The following is a 27,783-nucleotide window of genomic DNA, read 5'->3' on the forward strand; positions in this document are numbered from 1 at the left end:
CAAAGACCACGCGCTGCTAATGCAACACCCAGATGACTATGAAAATCTTTTTAACTATAACTACAGTATAATGCATACATTTTGAAGATCTTTTGAGACATTGGACTGAATGCCTGGTACTGCGAGTAAATCTTCCAAAAATGATTGAATGATATCACCGGACTTAAGTGTTTGTTTCATTATATTTTAAAGAAATCAATATTTTTTTTTTTGTATTGTTGTTCACACAGCTACACTACTCAGAGGTGACAAGTTGTTAAGGGGAATACGACAGAATTACGTGTCATTTACATATCATTGTTACGCTGAAAATAGAGGGTTTTTTTTTTAGTTAGTTTGTTTACATGACAATGTCATTTTGGAGCCAGAAAAACCTAAAGTGTGTCAAATTTTAAACTCATGAACAATTTACAACGACATTGTATTCAAATGAAAGTTTCGGATAAGACGTAAGAAGAGAAGCTATTGGTTGGCATGCGTGTGACCAAAAAAAAAAAAAAAAAAACAATGAAGAGGCAGATACATTACACAGACGACAAGTATGAAGTCTCAGTGTATTAACAGTATTTTATTCTTCAGTGTCTGATAAGTTACACTGTTATAAAACAGCCACAAGAGACTCAAAATAGTTGAATCATAGTGTTGTCTCATGTTTGTTTGTCATTTCCAGTGACGACTGCCCCATGAGTAACTCAGCAGTGAGTGGAAACTTGCAGAATCCCTTTAAGTCCATGTTTAGGGTCCTTTTCATCCTTTCATGTATCATGTTTCAAATGTTGTCCTTTGGGAATCTTATTTCCCATGAGTAGAAAGAGTTCCATCACCAGATACTTTGGCCGTCCGCTAGAATACAGTGCGCTGACTGACAAGAACGTCCAAGGTCACTGATCTCGGTCTGCCCAGTCGTTTTCTACATCGAAGTGTTCAAAACCTAAACAGGTCATATTGTTTCGCACTGGATATGCACATATAACTCTAAGGCAAATACAATAAATAGTTTCAAATTTTGGCAAATATACATGAACTCTTTCCAGAGTTAGATTAGCAACCAGTGCCTGGATGAACAGCTTAATATAAAGCACACAAAAAAACCTCAACCTTCATGATTGGAAGGTAGCAAACTCTATCTACCAGTTTTGATAAACCATGTTGTCGTTTGTACAAATAGAAGTGGAATGGAATAGTTCCGAAATAGATTTGAATCCTCACTTTAAACCTTTGAAATCCGTAAATGGCACAGGAGGCTTGAGACAAGACCTTTGTGGCCTTAATGTTTGGGTGGGAGACTATTGTCTCTTTTGTGGTTCCCACCATGCTTTGCAACTGCAAATAAAGTCAATGAACATGATGGTTTGGTATGATATTCACACCATCAACTATCACTATGGGTTTAGCCACAACAGTGAGCGGGTTTAGACAAAGGTTGTGTTTTGTTTTAAAATGGACTTTTGACAAAATCAACAGAATTACCCAAAATAATATAATTTAGCCTATCTAGGAAGATACTGTATTATGTAGACTTTGATTGGTTTATGTTGGTGTTAATTAAAAGCCCCTAGTGTCATTTATGATGCCAAAGGACAAGACTGGCGATACATTATGTAATTGGGCTAAGGTTTCCAGGTTGGCATTGTTTGTCTTATCTAATGCGACCCGAGCTAGAGACAGATACAAATATAACGGTCTGCAACATTTAGAGTGCTTTCACACCAAGAGTTTGCGTTCTTGGGTCCAAATCAGGAAACTGCATCCGCTTCATCATGGTTTGATTCATTTTCACATGGTAAAAAAAAAGAATAAAAATACAAACAAACCAAAATTAATCACAACAAATCCTGTGTGATAACGCTCTAAAAAGGAGCAATGTTTTGGTGTACAGACTAGAAAGGAAAACAACATAACGTAACACAAAACTGGCTTTTTCCGATAGCTTTAATACTTATCTTGGCAATCCAACAGGCTACAGGAGACCAGCAACTTGGTGAGCATCTTGATTGTCCAAAAAAGACATTCTGTTTTCACTTAACATGCAAACTGCTAATATGCTAAACAGGAAAACAAATGTTGTATGTCTTTACATCACTGTTATGTCTTTTAGGTCTTATCTGATTTGCCATGTGGATCAGATCGAGATCGGATCCCTTTCTCAACACAACTGAACGGTGCCAGTTTGTTTGGACCTCGAACCGGTTGATTTGGTCAATTACTGCATTTACACTTGAGCAAATAATCGCACTGAGGGGCAAAATGAACTAGAGTTTGATGAAAACTGATTACATGATGCTAGTGTGAAAGCACCCACAATGTTTCAACTTTTTATTGTTATCTTTAGGTGGTGGATTGCTGGAACATCTGCAGATCAAATTACCGTCTAAATCAACCTCCCAAAACTTTCGAACACTGCTTCATTTTGTACAGTGATGTTCTGATGATGTCTTGTATTCACAGTCCAGCTCCCCTCTTACATAACGGTATACCGTCTCCCTCTCCTTCTAAGCTAGGTTGTCGCTCCTCTTGCTGCACCACACCACCAGGACAATCATGGCCAAGGTGAGGAAAACAGGAATTAGGATGAGGATAGTTAACGTGTTGTCAGGAGGGTCCACCCATACCACCTGCTCCAAAGTGCAGTTGGAGAAAAAATGCTTGTGTATGCGGATGATGTATCTCTCCACCAGTGGATTAGGCCAGTAGCAGTGGACAATGTTGGATTTGTTCTCTGTACAGAGCGTAAAGACATGGTACTCACTGTGGAGAAAAGGAGGAAGAAAGGGAAAGGATTACAGGCAAGTAAATAGTTAAGTAAACTGAGCAGGTCAAACGTGTACCATTTCTATTACAATTTTATTTTCGTCCGAGAGGTTCAATGGTGTCAAACTTACATTACATACGCTACATAAACCTGGTTTAAGGAATGACAATATGAATATGTACAGTATATTGTGGTAAGAGGTAAACACTTTCCCATCTATGAAGACACAAACGTCTTCTTCTTTCAAGAAGCTTTGCAAAACAAAAACTAATTAAGCCGCTCCAGTGGTTTAGTTACTGGTATTGACGGACTTTCAGCAAGTAATCTGTCATTGTGACACGGAATGTGTTTCCTTTTACTCCCTTTTTGGCCCAGCTGTCCAATTTGTCGCGACGAGCTTTCAGAAGGATTCAGAGACTTCATAAAGTCTTAGAGCTGAACTCTGATAAATCCATGAAAACCACCCTAATCCCCTCTGTCTCTGTCCAAAACGGACAATCCTTCAGGTAGTTTTCTTGCTCAGCAGTGGATATAGCAACACATGTGAGGAGTAAAAGATCTGCAAATCACAGCGGTGATGACACCATGATGAAATAAACTTACCGGAAGGCTGCTGATTCGTGATGAAATCATAATATACGATAATCAAAGCAGCCCATCAGAAGAGATCACTGAAAACTTAATGGGTCACACGCTATTGAATTTCCTTAAGTATGATGCTAAATGTGTGGAAAAAGTCAAAATATTATGAGAATATTTAATTAAATAAATGGAAAATCCATTTTAATAGGGAATGTACAACTATGTATTATCGTACTTTATAAAAACAGGGCAAAAAAATAATTAGATAACATGTAAATAAACAGTTTGTGCATCATGTTTAATTCATTGTGGCGCTTTCTGGTGTGCGCGGCTTGGCCACCGGGCAGCAGTATAATGCAGTCATGCAGACAAACGAAGAACAGTTTCACTTAGGTATCTCAGTAATCGGCTGTAAATTTTGTTGTTTTCTGCAGAGGATAAAGAATATATGCCTGTGAGTATTGGTATATCCTGTTTACAGGTGTTGCTGCACCATTTTTATTCAAATATCCCCTCCTTAAAGAGTTGCACGCGCAGACTGTTAGACTGTTAGCCCACCAATGGAGTTTCCGATTATGTGTTAGCAATAAGCTAGTCGACTCAAAGGTTATGTGGTTGTTTTAAATATACAACGTGCAATTCTCTTTTCGATTTCTCGCTTTATATTTAGTTTTTAACCGGGATTGGCATTAAACAGCTTGAAGTGTCTTTTTGTTGCTTGTTGTGAGGTGAGTTGAGTTGAGCTGAGTTCATTGCTACCATTCAGCGTTCGTATCTCAAATATCTGCGCACAAGCCAAAGCAAAAAAATCGTCCGAAGGACAGCTTATATCTCAAAAAAAGTCATTTGTGGAATACCAAGCATGTGCGAATGGTAGTAACTGACTTACACATATCTTTATTATTATGCCATAAATCTTTCTAAAAGAACAACTAGTGAAAGGCCAACATGGCCTCTAATATATGAGCCGTCACACCCCATTGCCCGCCAAGCACCACATGAATGTGTGCCCTCTGACGTCAAGCCGTCACTATTGTTTTGAAGGCGCTTTGCTTAGGCGCTACTAATCAAATAAATTCTGCTGCCTGTAGGAGATGTATTTTGTGTGTGTCTGGTGTGTGTCGTATATAGATGTACTGTACGTATATTCGGCAGGACATTGACAAAGGCACCATATGCCAGCGATAAGAGAAATATTTTGCAATCTGAACTCAGTATTAGTTGGGTAACAAACAAGGTGAAACTTATCCTATTTTAGTTCATGCGAGTGTGTGGAAATAGGAAAAGGTTTTAGCCAACAGGCTTGGAAGAAAATTGGGTAGATCAAATTTTTATTACATTTAGAATGTTGCCTTTAGATCTCGAGATCTGCTATGCCTAAACATTATGAAAAAGGTACTTGTTGTAACTATAACATTTATTCACGTTTCATGTTTTCTTGATATAAGTGAGTGATTTTGATCTTAATTCTATGACAGTGCATCTTCTTTGTCTTTTTTTTCTGTGTGTTCCTGTGCAAATGTTACCTGTTGACTGAGCGGAGGGAAAAAGACAAATTTAATGAACTATAGAATGACTGTTTTGAGAAGTGCATTGGGTAGAGCTTTTTGTGTGGAATTTGCGGTAGGCTTTGGGCAGGTTTTATAAGATGGGTAACTTGCCTGTTGAATGGAAATGTGTGCTCTGTCAGTTTTGGTTTCCTGCTTCTATCTTGTGAGTCCACAATTAAAAAAAAATAATCACGCCAAAAATTAAAAACTGTGATGGTAACAGTCAACAACTGTTTACGGGGTATATCATAAATAATTAAGATCCATATTCCCCTTTTCAGTGACATTCTTATATTTAATACAGAACAATATACTGTAAATTCATATCCATGTATATAATCTGCTAGGGAAGGCTCCAAAGCACTTGACCTGGTTCATGTCACCACACATGTAGGACAGTATGCTGAAAGACAATGGTAAGACTATCTAGACTTACGACATCAAATATTCAGTTTGCCCTTTGGGTGGTGTTCTGACTCACATCAAACATAAAACATGGAATGCATTTAAAGTGGAACCGCTATGGTTGAGCAAAGTTCATTCTAGGATGCTGGTCAACCTCAGACGAAGAAGTAAAATCCCCAAAAGAAATCATGTAAATAGAAAATCATCTGTTTTCATAAAACCTTTATCAACTGGTCAGGCAATTTTAAAGTAACATTTGTACAAGATATGTTACTCTCTCAATATTAAAACAAAACAAAAGTCCATGATCACAAAAAATATATATTAGAAAGGTAATTCTTGTATACATTTCACTATTTAACTGTCAAAAGAGTTGAACAAACCTGGCAGTGGGTAATACAATATACAGTATATGAATCTGTTTCACAAACAGATTAAGACCCCAAATAATAAGAAGTTTGCTTTTCGTATTAATGGTTCACAGGCAATCTTAGGGTTATCTTTTTATAGCAAATTATCATTTAGATGTATCAGTGACTGCCGAAAAATGTCTGAAGAATCGCCTCTGGCCCTCACGGGTGCCAGACATCTTTAGATTATCTCTAGTCCGGATAAGGCGGCACCACGGCCCCTTAAGACTTCCTGCTCCCGAGATATGAAGCCACTATGCGCAGCAGATCCACTCAAAAGTCATGAGGAGATAAATGATTGATTCCCATAAATGAAGCATAAAACATGGAGTCTTTCAACATTCCATCCTACTGACATGTTATAACACAAGCTCAAAACATCCAATCATCATCTGAGCTGTTTGTGCAGCAGCTGCACTGTGGGGAAGCGCGACACATTTCTCTAATAGAAGACGCTCTGCAGGGGCCACTGCTTGTTTAAGCATGAGGTTCTTTCCTCTCAGAGCCTGATCCCCTCTCACCACTCTGGTTGTCTTGTTCAAGACAATCTCTGTATATTTGCCTTTCCCTCAGATCCTCGCCCTGTTGCGAGAGCTTACGTGTATCTACACTAATTTAGAATTAGAACATGTCTCTGCGTGGGTCGTCGCTCTTGTGACTCAGTATCGCTTCCCCTCTCTAATTGCAAACAAACGTGTCATTTCCCTAAGCAAAGGCATCATTGTTATAAACTAGAGTGATGCAACAGCGTGCTTCCTGTGTCAAGTCTGCTGAAAATTAAAAGGAGAAAGTCAGAGGAGACTCTAAAATAATACAGACTTGGACCATGTTCAGAACTCGCTCTCTCCCACAATAGCAGGGGTCAATTTATGGCTTATTCTAGACAAATCCAAAAAGGACACATGAATATGATATATCGGTATGCCCTCTGCATTCCTAACACATACCGTTAAAAAACATAGGTTGATTTTCACTGTTTTAGACAAAGGCAACATACGTTATCCGTTATCTAGCCTCATCTGTAACCCATAATGAAATTTTCGACAGCTTTTCAGACACATGACACACACACACACACACACACACACACATACACTTACATAAGTGGTAGTAAACACAATGACATCTCCAAATGCAAACACCCCAAAAGTGTTCCAATTTGGAGGTTAACAAAATTTGGGGAGGGGGTTGGGGGGGGGGGGGGGGGGAATATGGAGCAAAACTTTCAGTTCACACCATCAACATGAGTGATGGCCAAGGCACTAAATATCACAGCCTGCCATTGCTTTGTAAAATTTGTCAAATGTGACTTAAAACATTGAGTGTACAGTTACTGAATGTATTATGGTGGTGAGAGTTTAAGCCTGGAACATATTAGTTTGTGTTTGGTTGTCTGTTTGTTTTGAAATAAGAGCAACTTACAAGTCCACCAATGTCATGCAACACCTTTAAAGTATATGTGTTACAATGAAATGTTCTTGTGCACATTATCTTTGAAACGCTGTCTTTCTTTGAACCCTGATAGAGCTGATGTGCTCCTCATCATCTTTTCAGATGTTTCCGAGCATGCCTCAAGTCAAACATGTGTCTTCATGGAACGACCCAAGTTAAAGAGGCTAATTTTAGCACTCAGGCAGAGGTGGCATGTGAACTGATGGTCTTTTTTCTTCCTGGAGTTACTCCATCATATTAAATCTTGTGATCAGATGATAATTACATTTTAATTGCCCACGTTTGTGCAACAAGTCAGCTCTTGACAAATATAGACATTAGTTCAACAATTCAACTGCAATAAAAAAGTGACTGAAATCAAATTAAACGTCTGAGAATGGGTACCCAAAAATCTAGAAAATTCTTGCTTACAGCCATGTTTTTTCTGAAAAATACATTTTGGCGATTGACTTAAAAAATTGAAAAAATAAAAAAACATACACTCTCAAGCAAGGCAATTTTTATTTTGAGATGCAAATAAATGAAATGTGACATCTAACCTAGTTTTAAAGGGTTTAGTTCATGTAAAGTTAAAATTAGATGTGTGGTTTGAAGATAGCTTCAAATGTATTAGTGGCACCCAAAGTTTCTAATTCTTTTTGCTCTCTCACCGTGGGAGCTAAAAAAAAATAAAATAAAAAAAAAAAAGGGATCCATATTATTGTCCTTTTTTTCATAGCAATGCTGTTGCCGCAGATCCACCATACTGAATGACCAAGTAGCCTAACGGGACAGGTTTTTAAAAAGAAAGAAAGAAAGAAAAACATTAGATTTTTCTGAAGCTGCTGCACCTGGCACAACCCTAGAAAAGTGCCGCCTTAAACTGTAATAAAACTACATGCACTGTGTATGTAATACCTGATAAAGTGAGTGAGGTTACACCAATACTGAGGGTCTATGTGAGCCATGTTGCGCTTGAAGTCTTCACCGCAGACCTCCACTTCCCACTCCAAGCGCGACTCGTTGCAGGCTCTCCTTGGCCGGGCAGAAGTGGGTTCGATGTTGGAACTCTCCGTAGCTGCGAAGTAAAAAGAAACTCATCAAGAAATTCCACCCAGTGGTTAAATCCAAGGCCGCTCAAACCTTGATTGAATGGACGCTTACCTGACAATCCTCCAACCAACCAGGCATTGACTGCAAATAAACAAACAGAAATTCATTGTAGGCTTCTGGTGAAAAGACACGGTTCCAATACGTGAATTGAAAATGGAAATAAGCCACAAACAACCTATTTCTTTTTCTGACATGCACATCTGTCTCCCTGACCTTTAGCCCCACATATTATCATCCCTCATCCCTCGCATCCCTGGGTCATTATGATCATACTGCATGTGTCACAGCTATCGCTGTTGGATCATTGTTCACGTCTAACTTTGCAAAGCTAACAAAAAACATCACACATCGATTTCTATATTTTAACTGGCGGATTTTGCGACAGACGTGCTAACCAGTAGTGCTAGGTGCTGCCCACCAACGTTGCAATGAAATGTTTTATTTTGCTGAGAAAGTATTTGGTGTTTTAGACTTATTATTAGAATATCATTAATTAAAACAACAAAAAAGCCAATACTTCTTATGTACAGTATGCATGACGTCCGACTAAATTCCCAGGAGAACCGTCTCGCGCGTTACACACAGAGGCATTTCCCTGAAACATGCCAACCATTCCTCCTTGCTGAATTCAGGCAGCGATTGGGTCACGCTCATACCACCAAGGTTCACCTTCATTGGATTGCACTCAAGCGCAACTGTGACAAAGCTGAATAGAGATTGGAGCAAAGGGGAACCTCTTCCGCAGTAAAAGCTACAGTACAAGCTACATACAATAAAAGCAAGCAGTTATGAGTGACAAAGGTAAAAAAAAAAAAGGTGTCTATTTATCTATTTTAGGTGCTGCACTTCCAAAGCAGAAGATCTCTTTAAAAGACCCCATGGGCTAAACACTATACGTAGCTAAATTGCTAAATTTAGAATTCCCCATTTGAGGATTTAAAGGACGCTTGGAGGTCGACTCACTCACTGAAGAGAAATTTCACCTTATGCATTTACTATACAGAATACTGTACAAAAAGGATAATATAACAATAAATGGCAGGAGAAGACCACACTGCGCTCAAGCACCGTAAACCTAAACAATGTTCAATCATATTTTCCTGTCAACCTTGTTACATACAATGATGTTTTGCAATACAAATGAGTGTTACAATAACTCATAGAAAACCAAAGACCAGGTAGGTGCCCACCACTGACCACCTCACACCAAGCGTTAGCCCAATCTCAGATGCAGGAGTGCAGTTTTATTGAAATCTGGATGTGGAACACTGAACCAGCTCTGCGCTCCACTCTGTAGACCTACAGTACCTTTTCCACTACTACGGGCCAATCAGACCCTGGACAATGGGAGCAGGAGCTTGAGTCGAGGTCACGGTTCTCAGTGGGACAATGGTCCCAGTTTGCTGCCAAAAGTGGAGAAATTATGGAACCTCGTTTGAGTATTTATTCGATATCCTACATATCAGTCTTAAGGTCCATGTTCTAGTACGCTGTAAAATGGCTGTATCTTACTAGTAGCGATTTTTCCACTACTCGTGCCACTTTTGGCCTACTAGTACGACCTTAAGATCTCGATTAACGATACCAAATAAACACTTAAACGGCTTTTGATAAGAAGTTCAAGTACTTTAGGGTGGTTTGCATTTAAGTGATCGAAGGATGAACCCCATAAGCTCGACAGTCAGGCGATGCGTCGCTGTACAAGGTTTACAGTCATTGTGGAGAGGGAGCTGAGCCAAAATGTGAAGCTCACAATGTACTGCCCATATTCAAGTAGCAGAAAAAAGTTTCCAATGTCGGGTGTCTGGGCTCACCTTTACAGCTAAATTGAGGAGCTCAGTCAACCACGATGGAGACACAGTTGAGGCATTAAATGGATACATGGCATATTTGAACCCTACGGAGCTATATTTATCTAAAACCGTTTGATTATTATCTTGCCTAAAATGTCTTCAGACCTCTGACGACAAACAGCAGCATGTTTCGGATATCTGAGATGTTATCCACTTCCCAGATTTTTTCCCGTTTCTCACGGTCTTTTTCTCACAGCTCAAATAATAGAACCTCAAATCTAACAAGCGATAACCCCAAAAGAGGTGTTCTCTTTATTTCCTCTGCCATCCATCATCCATCTGCATGAATCACAATTCTAATATATCAATATAATAATATAAAAAAGAAAAATTGCAGGTGAGTCACTGATATTATAACGTCCACCCTAACTGATCAAATTTGTTCAAGTTAACAAAATGTATCATGTTCAACATAATTTAGGACCTTTTTTTTTAATAAACGCTGATAACGCTGTTAGCTCATGCAAATTTTTGGTTTTGTCATAATAAAGCTTCCCATTTAATACTGCAACGGTGGATCTTCACCCCAGCCTACATGCGTGCGTGTACATGCATTTGTTGATAAGAAAACCACTTAGAATAGCATAAAGCTTCTAAAGACCAATTACATACGTAAATATGTCAAAGCATTTTGTATTTGTTACATTTTGGTCCAACTGCTGCTAAAATGTTTAAAGAAAATTCGAGAAGTGACTGTCAAAGCAAAGCAAATTTATTTATATAGCGCATTTCATACACAAGGTTACTCAATGTCCTTTACATGATTAAAAGCATTTAAAACCAAGGGGGAAAAAAGCAGCTTATAAACATTTAAAACAAAGAGGGGAAAAATAAAAGTACAATTAAAACAGCGTACAGTGCAAGAAATATCATTTAAAAGTGTAAATCTTCTAAAAAGCATGAGAAAAAAGAAGAGTTTTTAACCTGACGTCAATTTTGTTGGCAACTTTTTCAATTTGTGTGCAACATAGTAGCTCAATGCTGCTTCGCCATGTTTGCTTTGGTCTCTGTGCTCCATTATTTGACCTGAGTCAAAATAACAATAATATTTATATGCAGTAATGTGCAACAGTTTTACGAAGTGTTCGGGACCAGTATTTTTTCTTTTCTTTTCCTTTTTTACAATTGTAGCTTTTTACATCTTTTTTATTTTAATTACTTCTTAGGTAAATGGACTGGAATAATTTTTAAGGCATTAGAACGTCTTCTTTTTAACACTGCAATTGACTGGTGACCAGTCCAGGGTTTAACCCACCTCTTGCCTAAAGTGAGTTGGGATAGGCTCACCTGTGACCTCAATGAGTACTAGCATGATAGTTAATGGATGGATGGATATTTTTATTACTACTGATTACTGCTCCTCATAATGCATGAGTTTTTTATTTTTTGAAAATGGCAAAAATGGCTAGATTGTATAGCGTGAAGGAATCTCTTTCCTTTTGATCTACCGTATATAGGACAGCAGTTAATTCTAAATCCACTCTACCTGCATCACGATCTGTCGGCAAAGCAGACAGAACTGGCCTGAGCAGAAGGAAAGCGTGTGTGAGTGATTTTTTTTCACCCAGTGGAACATGCCAGATTGTGACTTAATGCAGTTTGTCTCACTCACAGTTCAACAAAGAGCCAAATTGAGATTTGGATTGTAGGAAAACGTGCCAGAGGAGAGAATTTGGCTAAGCAGCAGTCAATTATTCTTTACCGGCCATTCAGGGACAAGGAAATTCTCAGTTGACGTGTCAAATATAAATTAGACAATTAGCATTCAATTGGAACCGCCTTCGTGATCACTAAGGTGTGCAAGAGGAAGCAGATCAGAATCAGAATCAGAATGATCTTTACTTGCCAAGTATGTCCAAAAAACACACAAGGAATTTGTCTCCGGTAGTTGGAGCCGCTCTAGTACGACAACAGACAGTCAATTGACAGAGAACACTTTTGAGACATAAAGACATTGAGGAAAACAGTCACTGAGCAATAAAGGTTTGCTTGTTATCTGGTAATGCCGGTACAAATGTATTTATTTATTTATTTGACAATTGTGCAAAAAGATGCAGGGTCCTCTCGCACTTTGAGCAGTTCGAATGACTCATCTCGCAATAGTCCATGACCATTGTGCAAAGGGCGCCGAGATTTCAAGGCGTGTACGCAGTTGTATGCAGATGGTGGCCAGACACCAATTGCTGACGAGGTGAACTCCTTCCGTCACCAAGCTCATCATAACTGATGATGTTATTGTACAACGTATATCAGATCCATTTTTTTTCTCATTCAAACGCCGTAAATCAATTTCAGCTCACACAAAATCACCACAATTTACTTTCGGTACATGTTCTTAGTAAAGAAAAATCGTACCATATTTAAAGACACAATAAAACAATAAAATAGAATGTAAAGAAATCAACTTTTGTGTAATTGCTGTACATTGGGACAAGTCAAAAGTGACGACAACTGTGGTGTTGTATGTGTTAGTCTGTGTGTTAGTGTCTGGGCATGAGTTTTGGTCTAATGTAGCTCCTGGTGAGTGTTCTCATGTTTGTCCTGTTCGATAAATGACTGAAAAGTGCGTCAGGGAGTCTTGGTCTCAAATTTTGGCTCTCAAAACAAAGCCAAAAATAGACCAAGCGATGGCTCATAACTTGAAAAAAATCGAGAGTGGGAGCACTCATGTAATGCTCTCAAGTCAAAGTAGCACTGTACTAGCATGTGGTGGAAACAAGTTTAACATAAATGTAGTGTACTGACTAAAATGTGTTGAACTGTATTTGTTTGAATTGCTGTTGTGAAAACTAGTTAAAAGTTTGTTTGGTTCTTTGTGTGGATGGATACTGGGGTGTCCTGCGTCCCGAGGGGTCTGTGAACATTTCAGGTTTTTTTTTGTTTTAATGATTGATTGAAGGGGTGGTGGTCCAATGAGATTGGGGGAAGGAGGTGAGTCGTGGAGAGGAAGAGCGGGAGATGCGGGACCGGGGAGAGAGAGTTTTTTTTGGCGGGGGTCTGCACCTGGTTTTTGGACGAACGGATGCTTGGACTGTTTTTGGACACGAACGGATGCTTGGACTGTTTTTGGACACGAACGGATTCTTGGACTGTTTTGAACGCGAACGGATTTACTATTTCAAAGCCACGGGTCCTGTCTGCTGAACGCCACGGGTCCTGCCTGCTCAACGCCACTGGGCTGCCGCTTCGACGCTACGGGATCCAGTCGCTGTGCCTACTGAAGCGTTTTGAGGGCTCGTTCCTACGACAATCGGTTTGGGTTTTTCCCCCCAGTGAACTGAGGGTTCAACGGTTTTGTGAGTACTGCCCAGTGAGGGCTACATGTGGGGGCTCGTCCGGGATCGTTATAGTTCACTAGTGTATTGGTGAGCAAAGAGAAAAAAAAAAAAAAGGAAGAAATTCGGTCAATGTTGACCGGGGTTGTAATAGTACTGTAATCACAATACTGAGTGTGTTTTGTGTGACTGGTTTTGAACGCGAACGGATTTACTATTTCAAAGCCACGGGTCCTGTCTGCTGAACGCCACGGGTCCTGCCTGCTCAACGCCACCGGGCTGCCGCTTCGACGCTACGGGATCCAGTCGCTGTGCCTACTGAAGCGTTTTGAGGGCTCGTTCCTACGACAATCGGTTTGGGTTTTTCCCCCCAGTGAACTGAGGGTTCAACGGTTTTGTGAGTACTGCCCAGTGAGGGCTACATAAACATGGGAGACAAAGACCAACAAGACAAGACTACACAAGAAGTGAAGAGAAGCAGTGAAAGTGCTAAAGAGACAGCAAATTACAAATCAAACAAACTAAAATAATATTTTGCTTGTGTTTTGTCACTTTATAAGAACCACTACATCATTATTCTATCAATCATAAGGATGGAAAATCCTCCGCCCCCAGCTCACTTTGGGTGAGAGACTGGTACACCGTGGACTGATCTACAGCCAATCACAGGGCACATGAAGACAAACTGCCACAAGACATGTCAAGTCTCCAGTTAACCAAAGAGTCATGTTTTTGGAATGTAGGAGGAAGCTGGAGTACCTGGCGAAAACCCCTGCGAGCGCAGTGAGTACAGTGCATGAGAACTCCACACAAGACAGCCAGAACCTCTCGGCTCTGAAGCAGACATGATCAACATAAGTCCATCATGGAGGTTCTGGTGCCTCTGCTAGTTGCAACCATCTAGTGCAGCCCATTTTTCATCAGTTGCGTCAAGACACAATTAATCAACAATCAATTCCACCCAACTGACCCGGTTCTTAACAAGAAATGCATCGATGATGAAGCACGTCTATTCTTCCTTAATATCTCAATCCAATGCGGAATTTATTCTGACGAACCGCACCTCTCACCCGAAGTCAGCTGGCATAGGCTGTTCGATGCCTACTTGTTAGTAGTATATTCGCTGACTCAAATGTGAAACTGCATTCAGAAATTCATCCATGAAAAAGATGACTTTTGAAAGGAGAGGGCAACACGATAAGCAGCCTCTTCATCTGTTGATGGCAAGGGTTTGCAATGCTAATAGCCTTCAATTTCCAACATCCTTTAAGCCCATTAAACATCTGATTCCCATGGCTACAGCTATTATTAAAACACTAATATACACACTACTACTACTAAAATAAAAGTCAAGCTGGTCTATTAAAAATAACATCAATTCGAGTTCTTGTTTGACTAAAGGATGACTGATAATCTTTCATATCCGCTGTCATCCTACATTTGTTTGCCTAGCAAGAGAAATGAGGGGAGGAATAAAGGAAATGGAAGATCAATTAATGTCCTAATTGTTTCCAAACAGAATTGAAGCACAGCCAAACAGGTGCTGCTTGTTTATCAGTCTGTCTAATTCTAACATGTATCACCTTGGAAGATACTGTATGTATTTACGAGAGGGGATTGTTTGTACTATGTTTGTACTATTGTCGCAAAGCATTTCATTGTAGTACCCCTTTATAAGGCAATGGACCAAATTAGGTACAACTAAAATGGAACCCGCACCAGTTGGGAAAAAGATAATAATAGATAACAATAACAAAAACCAAGAGTGTTTTAAAAAAGTAAGTGTTGACATTTTTTATTCCCAAGTGTTTCCATGAGTATCCTGTAAAGTTCCAAATCTTTTGTTAGTTTAAACGCTGGGAAAGAAAAAATGCTAAATGCATCCCGAACAGGATATTAAGCAGTCTGAGTGTGTATTGATGCCCAAGGCTACATTATCTTCTGTTTCTCATCTATCAGTTAATTGGGACAGGAAAGGAATACAGATGCTCACTAGACTTCCTGAACAACAAAAATAATGCACACTTCCGCAATATTCAGACCTAAAGATAATGCAAATAAAGATGATTCTGATTCCTTATTCTGATTCTGATTCGGATGTATGTGCCCCGCCATTGACTGGTGACAAGTCCAGCGTGTATGAGGTGTTTCACTCGAAGTCAGTTGGGATAGGATTCATTCACCCATGACCCTAAATAGGATTAGAAGCAGTGTAAAAATGATGGATGGATGGCATCACATTAGAGCCTATGAGATTTTGTTTTCTCCCATGTGTCAAGTCTGCATGAAGAGGAAAAACATTCATGGACTCGGATACCTTTAGATCAGAATCAAGTCTCCCTTAAATTTGAATAAAACACTGACATGAATCAATCAATGCTATTGTAAGTTATAAGGACATATTGGATATACCCTTTTAATGAAGCCCAGACATCAATAAAACACAACTGCAACTACTCAAACAATAAATATGGTACATTACAGTTGTGCAGTCCATTAAATATGGGAAATGATTGCTGACGGTTATCACATCCTTCAGACCTGCAGTGAGGATCCAGAATTACTCAATGAACTTGCGTGCCAATCCTCATGTCCAGTTCTAATGACATTTTCAGCTATTTTCAAGGAACGCCCACTGTATGATAGCACTGATGTTATTTTCATTAAAACGAAACTGGAAACAACATGCGTGCGGTCACTGACGCCATAATGGTTCCCTCGCCTCACTTGCGTCGGTTCAGTTCTCACCCAGTGATGGTGCGAATGTTAAAAATGGACACGGACATCACACGCTTTTGATTTACAGCAGGTGTCTTGTTTGGCTATATAAATTCCTCATCAATCAGCGAATATTTGATCAGTCTGCATCCCCTGCTGTCAGAATGACAGAAATCATTTTTTTATGTACAGTTTAGATTATGATTGACATCAGATTCCATACATTTTATCTTTGGACATATTGACATATACATACTTGCCATGACACATATCAGAAGCGGGCCACACGGTTGACATGGTAACTGTGCCATTTAACCCACGTATAGGTTTGAATCCACCCTTTATATTCCCAACCTAAAACTCATTTTGTTGGAGCTAGTTTCTCCTTATTTTCTTCCCCGATTCAGAGCCTGAAAAGGCTATCAAGCGGGGAATGTCAATTTCCTCTCATCGTTCCTGTTGTGGAATGTTACATTTTTAATCACTGTTCATCATTTATGCCCTGTGAATGACTGGCAACCAGTGTGTACCGCGCTTCTTACCCAAAGTCAGCTAGGATAGGCTCCAGTTCACCAATGACCCTGAACAGAATAAGAAGTCCAAATTGGATGGCAGTTCATCATTGATCATAGCAATATTGCCCTCCTTTATATCAGTAATATTACATTCTGCAGTGGTGCTCGAGCATCAGTGCTTGCATGTCCCATTGAATTTCTGTTTTTGAAACATTTCATTTTGTGTTTTAGTCTTATATAACGCCAACACCCGCGAGACAAAACAGTCGGTAAAAATCTGCATGCATGAATACATTTAGTACCAACACAAGTGAGTATTCAGGAGTACGACTCCTGACTTTCCTCTGTGCTCTTTGAAGATCCTTTTCAAGCCCCATTGACCATCTGCAGAGGCACAATAGAGGCGAGGAGATCAATGAGTGCGCGAAACATGGAAGGAAGTGCTTGTTTTGTTTGTAGACCAGTGGTGCAAGAAGATATTATATACTTTCTTTCAGATTAGAAGGGAAATTAGGGTTAATAGGGATGTGGGCCTTTTTACTTTAAATCCCTTTTTTCTGTAACAAATAATTAAAAAAAAATCTATCCATCTATCAGTCTATTTTTTTACAGGGCTTTTCCTCATTAGCGTCACACCTGTGGACAATTTTGAGTCTACACAATTTAACATGCATGTTTTTGGAACATGGGAGGAAGCCGGAGTTCCTACGCAAGCACTGCGAGAACATGCAAACGGCACACAGGAAGGCCGGAGACGATATTTGAACCCAGACCTCAGAGGTAGACACGCTAACCAATAGTCCAGTGTCCTGCCAGGAAGAATATCTTCCTTCCTCACTTGTGATTCCATCTCTTGGTTCTAGGGGGAATCGCAGCTGCTCAAACGAAAACTGGGGGTCTTCTGCTTGAGGTCAGTGAGGCAGATCGCTGATGGTTGCTTGTGTTTAAAAGAATTCCCTGCACTGCAGATGTCAGGAAAGACAGATTTAGAGTTGAATGGATGTCAAAACATGAACTTTTCATGTCCATCGCACTATGAATTAACATCCAAAGTATGCTTTCTGTTAAATTAGATGTGAGTCTTAAGTATCACTGCATAGGGAATCAGCTGGTAGCCTTCAGGAGATGCTTTTATGTAACCGTGGACCTCTCATTTCAATCGTACCAGCATATAGTTTTGGACTGGGAACTGTGATTTGAATATTAATCCAAAAACTTTATGTAGTATAATATTCATGATGCCGCAAAATTGATTTGAAAGCAATGCAACCTCCAGCGGTACGAAGTGGCAGCAGCAAACAAACTGCAGAGGTTTAACTTGCAAATGCAGCATCTTAAAGCCGCCGTGTAACAGGCACACAATAGGAAGAGGAGCAGCCCATAATATGCCCAGTAGCTCTAACTTTCCTGCTGGCAACCCATTGCGCTGGGCGCCTCATCAACATTGAATAGTGGAAAACCTCAGCGAAAGCTTTGTTTTTTGGCATTAGTTTTAGCAAGCTGTTGACGACAGATGAAGAACACCAATACGATGATGACAAAGTGAATTGCCTGGTTCAATGGACTGTGAAATCACAGTTGTTTACCAAGTGGAACAACAGCATAACAGGGGACTTGATTCAGACGCTCCCATCAAAATCCCCGTGCACGTCGACACCACTTCTCAAATGTGCTCGTCAAAATCATTTAAGGCCACAAATGCACCAAAGCAGCTCACTTCCATCACCTCATTGATGAAGCACAAAAAAAAGCTGAAACAAAACACTTTCAGCTATTAAATCTAAGATTGTTGTTTGGCGTTACATCATGACAGACATGAATCATCCACTTTCTGCTAAATGCATCTGACAGTAGTCTTAATAGCAGATGTTAAAAAATAACGCTGTTTCCATTTGTGACATGAAACATTAGTTATCTTCCTGCTCAAGACCAACTGAGATTAAACGTTTTCAATTGGTATTGATTTAAAGACACAACATTATTAATCATTGTGAGGGAGATGGTCCCTCCACGTTGTCTGTTTGTTAACACAAAAAGTCGAGGTGACACAGCCTGGCAGTGTGACTGTGCCGGAAAAGCCAAAAGGCAGCAGTGGAATGATTATCACTCTCCCTTTGGTCAAAATCTCATCAGTAACCTTACATACCAACGAGAATCATGAATCATCAAGTCACAAAAATCCTCCTGTACTTTTCCTTTAATGACAAATACTGACCCATCATTCCAACTCTGCAGAAATGCTTCATAGTCTCAGTTTGTGTGACATGCTACCCCCCCCCCCCCCCCCCCCTCGGCCCCCCACACAAAGAAAAAAATAATAAATACAACACTGCAAACATCTGTGTAGTCTAGCTTCAAAAATCAATGCAGAGCTTGTAATGTTGAAGAGAAATATAGTGCAGCCCGAAAGCTGAGTATAATATGAGAAACACATGAAATAATAAACACACAATCTTGACAGTATCTCTGCAAACACCTTCCAGTTCCCCTTTATTATGTCTCTGTTAGTTTTTTTACTTTTTCTTTTTTTATATAGGTATATTACAAAGTGTTTAACTTCTCTTTTTCCAGTACTTGTTTGAGTAAGAAATGTTAAATGGCTTCTTAAAATTGCTTGTGCAGTTAATAAACGTTTTATGAGCTAGACTGTTTGAGCCTGGTAATCCTTTAAAAAAAAGTTTCAAATTGGGTGTCATGATCCAAAATCTGTCAACATTTCTAATACTTTTATATTTTCTGAACACATCATGTTTTCATTCACAGCGTGCGTGACACCTCATTTGCTATTTGTCATGATGGGGATGTGCTCCAGTGCCAAAAAAAAAACACAATAAAGAGCAATAAATAGTGAAAATCCGAGAGGAGAGTAATTGAAGCCCCACTAAAAAGGTTTATAATTGTCTATATATCTCACAAGACGGCAAAAAAGCAATACTTTTCTTCAACCCCAATTCCAATGAAGTTGGGACGTTGTGTTAAACATAAATAAAGACAGAATACAATGATTTGCAAATCATGTTCGACCTATATTTAATTGAATACACAACAAAGACAAGATATTTAATGTTCAAACTGATCAGCTTTATTGTTTTTAGCAAATAATCATTAACTTAGCATTTTATGGCTGCAACACGTTCCAAAAACGCTGGGACAGGGTCATGTTTACCACTGTGTTACATCACCTTTTCTTTTAACAAACATTCAATAATCATTTGGGAACTTAGGACACTAATTGTTGAAGCTTTGTAAGTGGAATTCTTTCCCATTCTTGCTTGATGTGCACCTTCAGCTGTTCAACAGTCCGGGGTCTCCTTTGTCATATTTTACGCTTCATAATGCGCCACACATTTTCAATGGGAGACAGGTCTGGACTGCAGGCAGGCCAGTCTAATACATGTACTCTTTTACTACAAAGCCATGCTGTTGTAACACGTGCAGAATGTAGTTTGGCATTGTCTTGCTGAAATAAGCAGGGGCGTCCATGAAAAATATGTTGCTTGGATGGCAGCATGTTTCTCCAAAACCTGTATGTATGTACCGCCGGCTTCACTGGGCCGGAACTCATCTAAGATGGACTGATGCAAATTGGAAAAGTGTTCTGTGGTCCGACGAGTCCACATTTCAAATTGTTTTGGGAAATTGTGGACGTCGTCTCCTCCGGGCCAAAGAGGAAAAGAACCATCCGGACTGTTATGGACGCAAAGTTCAAAAGCCCCGGGACAATAGCTTCCAAAATAATCCGTGAATAGGTAAATCTGTGAATAGGCGAAGTCGTGAAATGTGGGGAACAATGTATGGAAAATACTGTCTGTAATGTAGGGCCTGTGTTGATGCACGTGCCTTTAAGAGGCGGGGCCTGCTGGCGTGGCATGTGATATCGGTGAGCAGCTTCTACATGAGTGTGCTCATTGTGTTTTACTGCTCTCGTTCTATAAACGGCTGAAAAGTGCATCAGCGAATCCGTCTTCCCTCTAGTTTTGAATTCACATTGTGAACCTCGCCATGCAGTCTTCCTAATTAAAGTGTACTCATGCCACTGTGCCAAAAGCAATTTATTTTTCAATGTAACTTTTTAATGCAATGTTAAATGTAAAGTGGTCATTTTAAGAGAACCAATGCAAGAGCAGTTTTTTTAGGGGGAAACGGCTGTCTTTTTAAAGATAACAATAAATAACATCCAATTACCCAAGTATTATTATATTCAATCAGAAAAACCCTTTCTGTTAAATGAGGCTTTGAATGGCACTTCAATTCTTATCAAAAAATTGACTTGATATACTAATTATACTGTGTGGCAAACCTGGGTTATGCAAGAACTCCGCATTAAGAAATCAGATAGCTTAACTCTTTGCAGAGTTAACACACTCTTTGCTTTGAAGCAGACATTTGAATATTTTCCTCATTTAGCTTTAACTTGTTAGGTTTTTCCCACAGTATACCTAGGAGCATTTTCTCTCATTAGAATACAAAGCTCCCGCCTGCTATCTTTGGTGATTTCCTGCTAGATTTCCAATCTACATTAGACTATCCAATTTTCTTTTCAAGAAAAGTGCCTGTCATTTGAAATCAGCCAGTGTGTGAGCTGGCCTTTGGGTGCAAACTATCCCCTTGTCAGATCCTCTTTATCCTGATATAAATAGACATCTGGCTGGCATCCTTCCACTCAGCTCTTTTGCGTTGGACTGCGCGGTGGCGCCATTTCTTAAACACTAAGGCCAATATTTTGGTCCATACGGACAGGACTTCACGGGGTAGAGTAAAACCAGGCTACCTTTTTGGCCATGCTTGGTGAGAGACAGTGGTGTCAGCGAGACCTCGGTGTCAGACTTTGATACGAGCAGGAAGCGCAAAGCAGACAAAGTTCAAGCCTCTCCTGTTGCCTGAGACTTTCGCGGCCTCCTGAAAGATTAATCATGCTTTCAAAAGGCTCTCACTGCTACAGAAAATGTTCGGAGATTGGGCCATACTAATGTAACTATTAGCTATTATCATTTGAATATTCTCTATTAGTCACATAAAAGGAATGCAGACATACTATTCCAATAAGTTTACAACAAGAGACTGTTTCTGTTGCTGTTTTTTTGTTTTTTTTTGTTTTGTTTTTTTATGAGAATTTAATAGGAACCAGAAAGAACAAGCACAATGTTATGTTACAACAATACTGTTTAGGTGCAACATGAGCATGAACATGCACAAGTACCCATGCAATCCCACAGAGTGTGTCGAGTCCACAACACTGTCCACAAACATGACCAACATGCCCAAAAAGATGATTAAAAGGTAAGCACGAGATCACATTCATAGCTAGATGCGAGCTGAAGGAGTCAAAGTTGAGACCATGATGGCTGGTTATCTGACCAAGGGGAGGACAGGTCCAGGATAAAGAGGAGGGGGCTTAGAAGTGTACCTTGGGGACACTTTGGGGAGTCATGGGCAGTATGGGATGTGCAGTTATTGACTGAGATGAAATCATTTTTGTCAGAAAGACATGATTCAGTATGAACCAGTTTGATGTTACAGTGAACTTATCATCCACACTAACATTCACACATATGGACAATTCAAACTCTTCATTTAACCAAACATGCATGTTTTTGGAATGTGGGAGGAAGGCGGAGAATCCCAGAGAAACCCCAGACAAGCAAGGCGATGACAAGCAGTCTAGAAAATAGATGGATATACAAGCAACACGTAATAAATATGTGCTGTTTAAACACAAAGAATAGCCAGCTGCAGATGCACGCCAAAAAGATAAATAAACAAATAAATAAATACTTTTCCTTGCCCAAAATGTTTCTTTCACATGTCAGTGGAACAGAAGAGGCCCGAGGCACGTTCGCTCGCTGAGAATGAATGAAGAGCTGTTTATTGGCCCAAGCACATGCTTGGCACTCAGTGGGACGCCTTCTTCTCCTGTAACACAGATGGGGACCTTCGACTCAAGCAAACTGCAGGCCTCAGTGTGAAAGTAACAAATCACTGTGACTCATTGTGATCCTCCTGGGTTGTATCTCTTAAACAAACTGCCCTCAAACTTTCTTCCTCCCAACAGGGATGCTTGATGAGACAATCTTCTCGTCTAGACGAGAGTTACTGTGGGGAAAATCCACACTGCATGTAGACTATTTCGTATGATATCCAACCGTATTCATCTATCATCTAGGATTTTTACATTTTACCAGAACAAGAGAGAAAAAATGGGAAGAAAAATGGCAATGTAAGCATTATATCTGAGCACTGCGGTGAGGGCCACAGCTGTCACATGGCTGAGGTCCATGGAGGGGAGGTCCCAAGTGAAGGCCAAACACAGACCACATCCTCAAGTCTCCAATGAGTTTTTCAAACTGTAAAAGGTCTGCGTCAATTTTGTTTCCCAATCACCACAATCTGACAGAAATGACAAAGCCGAACAACAATTCTTGAAATTGACAACTTGTGCGACTTGTGTAAATGTCAAGTGTGGACGCCACATAATGTCAGTCAGTGCCGGGTAATGTGGCGCCAAGGCTGGCTCTCAACCTGACAGAGACATAATCAGCTCCTGATAGTCACACCATGTTGGTGAGTGACTCCCCTCCCCTCGTCTTTATCACCATCAACCAGTTCTGTTCTACTAATAGCGCCACTGAAACTCCATCCTTTCGCTACACTACTCTCTCTGTCTGTCTCACGTGCACTTCCATTTCCTATTGTATTGCAGTTCAGTGTTCCCCCACTACTCGATAGATCCCACAAGATGGTGAGAAAGCACTACTTTTCTCAAAGTTAAGTTCTTAAACTCACTGCAACATAATTCATTGGTAACAAGATGGCCCAAGATGGCAAAAACAAAACTACTAAAAACACTATTATTGCCCTGTCCTGAGCTCCAAAACAATAGCAGAGGATAGGTTCTAAAAAAATAATAATCCACAAACAGATAAATTTGCAAATGCCAAAACACAAATCACTTTACTTCAGTTAAAATCGGTTCTCCAACTAATCAATTTAGGTCAATATACTTGCTAAGATTCTAATCCCTTGGTAATGTCACATTTATTCACAGGTAGATGTTGCTGGATATAAAAATTAAAAATTAAAAAAAAGACAATGGAAAGAAAATTGCAAAAATAGGAAATGATTTCAAAAAGCAGCCGATTATGAGACAAGTTTCCATGGGTCATTTTCAAATACAGTAATTTCATCAATAATGGGAAAGACACTTGGGTAAGAGAAGAGCCAATGGTGTTGGTCCATTGAAATGCACTTCTTAATAACGCTAAAGACAAACGTGCATAACGGTAAAGGCATAAACAGCCTCATAAAAATGATGTAAGTTGCACAATTTACATGCTTTGCCCTTCAAACTCTGAGGATACAAGTGCATAAATGATCCTAACTACTCATGAAACCCATTACATTCTTGTCTTTATACAATTGTAAAAACGGTAAAGACATCCAATAGTTGCGACACTTCCACAACAGGAACAGGAACAGGAAAAAAATAAATCCTATATATCCAAAAATGCAGTCAGCATCTTCAGAAAACATTCATTTGGGACACCTAACAGTAAAGACATTTTGGCATTTAAAGTTGGGAAAATCCATCCATCCATCCATTTTCTGAGCCGCTTCTCCTCACTAGGGTCGCGGGCGTGCTGGAGCCTATCCCAGCTGTCATCGGGCAGGAGGCGGGGTACACCCTGAACTGGTTGCCAGCCAATCGCAGGGCACATAGGAACAAACAACCATTCACACTCACAGTCATGCCTACGGGCAATTTAGAGTCTCCAATTCATGCATGTTTTTGGGATGTAGGAGGAAACCGGAGTGCCCGGAGAAAACCCACGCAGGCACGGGGAGAACATGCAAACTCCACACAGGCGGGGCCGGGGATTGAACCCCGCACCTCAGAACTGTGAGGCTGACGCTCTAACCAGTCGGCCACCGTGCCGCCAGTTGGGAAAATATTACTTTCAATTATTTTTTTTTTCTTAGAAACAATGATGGCATTTTGATGGATAACAACTGCCAATAATTCAACTACTCATATCAAGACAATACAAAATCAAAAAATGGTGCCATCATCAGCACAGTGCATGACAGTGTGTGGATGCTGACCACCCAAGAAGCTGCTCACGATCACGCCACCCAATTCAAACCGGGTACATGAACTCACGAGCCGCAACATTTCCACCACATGAAACATATTTTCATACATGATTTAATCCTTTTAGGACCAGCTAATGAGCCAGATCCAGGTCCCAATGGCCTCGATATAGGTCAGCTCTGTCCACTGGGGCATGCCAGGGTATAGTCCCCCTTCGGCACTAGTCATGGACGACTTGTTCATGATACGTTTGCGACTCTTCTTCTTGAAGCCTCACTCATTATATTCGTTTCTCACCCAAGTTATAAGGCTAACATCATTACGCACGGTGTATTGATGTTATTGAGATGAGGGATATTAATCAATGATTTGATTAAGAATCCTGTCAAATGTGTGGAATTAATGGTATCGGCAGTTTGTGCTGTACTGGGTCAGGAGTTTCTGTTGTTTCACTCGAAACTACTCAAAGAGCAACATGAAGCTGTGGATAATATTTACAGTAAAAATGCATACAAAATAATATTTAACTATTTCCAATTAAATGTGTAATTGATTACAAATTTCATACGCCCATCCCTCATGTTTATGTTCAATAAGCGTGGCAGAAAAGAAGGAGAAAACTTGACTTATGTAAACGTTATAAGGTACACTTCATCAAATGAACACAATTTATAGTACAAATATACACAAATAATAAATGCAACAGTAAGTTAGCGTGTAGAACTGCACTACATGACACTGAGAGATGTTTGTAATATTTTGGTTTACTTATGTGGTCACATGAGGGGTTCCAAATATTACATTCAGTTCTCAGTGTGACATTATGGAGTTCAGCTCAGCGTGTGTCGTGAGAGGTCATCGGGTGTTCATTTGTCCGAAAATCATTTATTTATAACAAATGACCGATCTTTGTTTGTCTATCTATGACAGTGACATGTAGTGACAGGCAGAACATGTAAATGCTCTTCTATGGCAAAAGGTACATAATTATTGTATTATTTTGTTATTGTTTGGTGTGCCATGAGATGCTTTTTTTTCCCGGTGTAAAATACTGTATATGCCTTGACTCAATAAAGTGTGTGAAAGAATCATTACCATATCATACGAACAAATACTGTATATCGCACATGTATTCACGCATCTTTAGCTGTGTCAATCATTCTTGTCTCAGATACTGAAAGCTCAAACTACATCATGCGTCTCTGTCATGACAGCTAAACAGGTTCAATAGTTGAAGTGTACCATGATGCCTTATTAGACTGCGCAGGTGCACCTGTTGTGTGGCCTGTGAGTGCTTTATATATGGAGAAAAAATATTGAATGAAGTTATTTCAAAGACTCACCTAAAATCCCAACAGCAAAAAGTTTGAGCACTGCAAACCAATTTGTATCCATCCCGCTGTGTGGATCCACTTGGACTCTGAATGAAAGCTCAGCTGCAGCTCAGTAAAAATATACATTTGAAGCGTACCATTGTTCTCCCTAAAAGACGAGACCAAGGTCCGTCATGCTGCCGGTGAAGGATTCGAATGGGGGCGATCCGAGAAAGCATACGAAATAAACGAGGATTCCTGTGCGTGATTCCCGTGCGTCCTGGTGATGGTGATCTAGACTTGTCCGTAGTGAGGAGTCAGAGCTCAGCACCAGTCCTGCATCCTGGTGAGGAGGAGGAGGAGGAGGAGGAGGAGGAGGAGGAAGAGGAGGAGCAGTGCAACTGGACTACTCAGACATCCGTACCCTTTGGTATGCGTCCCAATAACTGCTTCAATATGTTATTTAATACCAATGGGCCAAAAATGCATACTACACATTTTCTCGTTCCGTTCCCAAACTGTGCAATTTCGTCAAGCATGAAAACAAGGAACCGCTGTGAGGTCATCTCAAAAACTAGCATGACAACACTGACCTCATGTGGTCATTCGTTCCATGTCATTGACATTAAACTGCTCTTTGTCTCCACGAGTAGTGAGTGCACTAGTAAAACGACGAGGGCGCACTAGTGGAACGACTGTCTTAAGAAAAAATGTTGTCCCAGTCTTAGTGATACTTTTAGCCTACTATTAAACCTTATTAGTAAGCTACTTTGCTGCACTACTAACACTTCCAGACCCATTGAGTACGCATGTGTCAAGCACTAGTAGCCTCCCGGACCCTACTAGTTGCCTTGCCTCATTATAGTAACATTTAGTTGTCCTACGAGTCAGCCATGGACCTTAAGATGAATATCAATGATAGGTAATAAATGCTCAAACAGCTTTCCATAGTATGGTGCATACTCGCTATGGGTTTTACCTGTTGTTTTTATTTCTTTTTGGATTTTGATTTTAGCATTCAAACGCGTCGTACAGTAGTGTTTCCCTAAACTACATTGAGCCGAGGTACATACAGTGTTTTTATATTAGAAAAATCCAGTGCGCAAAAATGCCATAAAAGGTACACTGTATACTGAAATAATGATGAACTCGGCTCAGTTTACTCAAAAATGTCCTCCAAATCTGGGCCTGTTTGTTTTCGTCATGTTATTAGATAAATATTGATTCTTAACTGCTCCATTACGTGGCACAGTTGTGCCCTGTCATATTGCATTTTGTGTATAGTGCATGTAATGATGTTTTCTGCAATTGCGATGTACAAGTGGTGGTATTAAGAGGTGGATAAATCCTCATTGAGATTCCAGCTAACAAATGCACAGTCTACCACTACCTCACTAGTCACCAAACACAATTTCAAACAGTAGCCTAACGTTCCTTTTAGTGCAGTACAGGATAAATGTAATTTGAACTAATTTCTTCTTATCTCTCCAACAGAGGGCATTGTCCAGCTACAAGAACTACTGCATAAAACACATCCTGCATAATTGTCCCCGAAATCCAGTCACCACAAGACCAAATCAAGATTGAACATTAAATATCTTGTCTTTGTAGCGTATTCAATTAAATATAGGTCGAACATGATTTGCAAATCATTGTATTCTGTTTTTGTTTATGTTTAACACAACGTCCCAACTTCATTGGAATTGGGGTTGTATATATATATAGATATAGATAGATAGATATAGAAAGAATTATTGCGTTCATCATATATTAACTT

The 27,783-nt window shown here is 39.9% G+C and overlaps 1 protein-coding gene across 1 annotated transcript; it reads right to left on the minus strand.

Moving 5' to 3' along the window:
- Positions 1-547: 547 nt before the first annotated feature.
- LOC133470402 (receptor activity-modifying protein 3-like) lies at positions 548-26,369 on the minus strand. Its single transcript, XM_061758767.1, has 4 exons — positions 26,037-26,369; positions 8,295-8,324; positions 8,049-8,208; positions 548-2,748 (listed from the first exon to the last, which is right to left on the minus strand). Exons 1-4 carry the CDS (start codon positions 26,086-26,088, stop codon positions 2,493-2,495), a joined length of 498 nt encoding a protein of 165 aa, XP_061614751.1. The 5' UTR covers positions 26,089-26,369; the 3' UTR covers positions 548-2,492.
- Positions 26,370-27,783: the final 1,414 nt, after the last annotated feature.

Source organism: Phyllopteryx taeniolatus, chromosome 20, assembly GCF_024500385.1.
Source record: "Phyllopteryx taeniolatus isolate TA_2022b chromosome 20, UOR_Ptae_1.2, whole genome shotgun sequence".
Lineage (NCBI taxonomy): Eukaryota > Metazoa > Chordata > Actinopteri > Syngnathiformes > Syngnathidae > Phyllopteryx > Phyllopteryx taeniolatus.

Bases quoted from the DNA above. Each gene is read 5' to 3' on its own strand.
- LOC133470402 (XM_061758767.1), bottom strand. From the start codon at position 26,088: ATGGATACAAATTGGTTTGCAGTGCTCAAACTTTTTGCTGTTGGGATT. The intron at 8,325-26,036 runs GTGAGTCTTTGA...GTTTATTTGCAG, and splicing joins TTTTGCTGTTGGGATTTTAG to TCAATGCCTGGTTGGTTGGA. The intron at 2,749-8,048 runs GTATTACATACA...TTTTCTCCACAG, and splicing joins AACCTCACTCACTTTATCAG to TGAGTACCATGTCTTTACGC.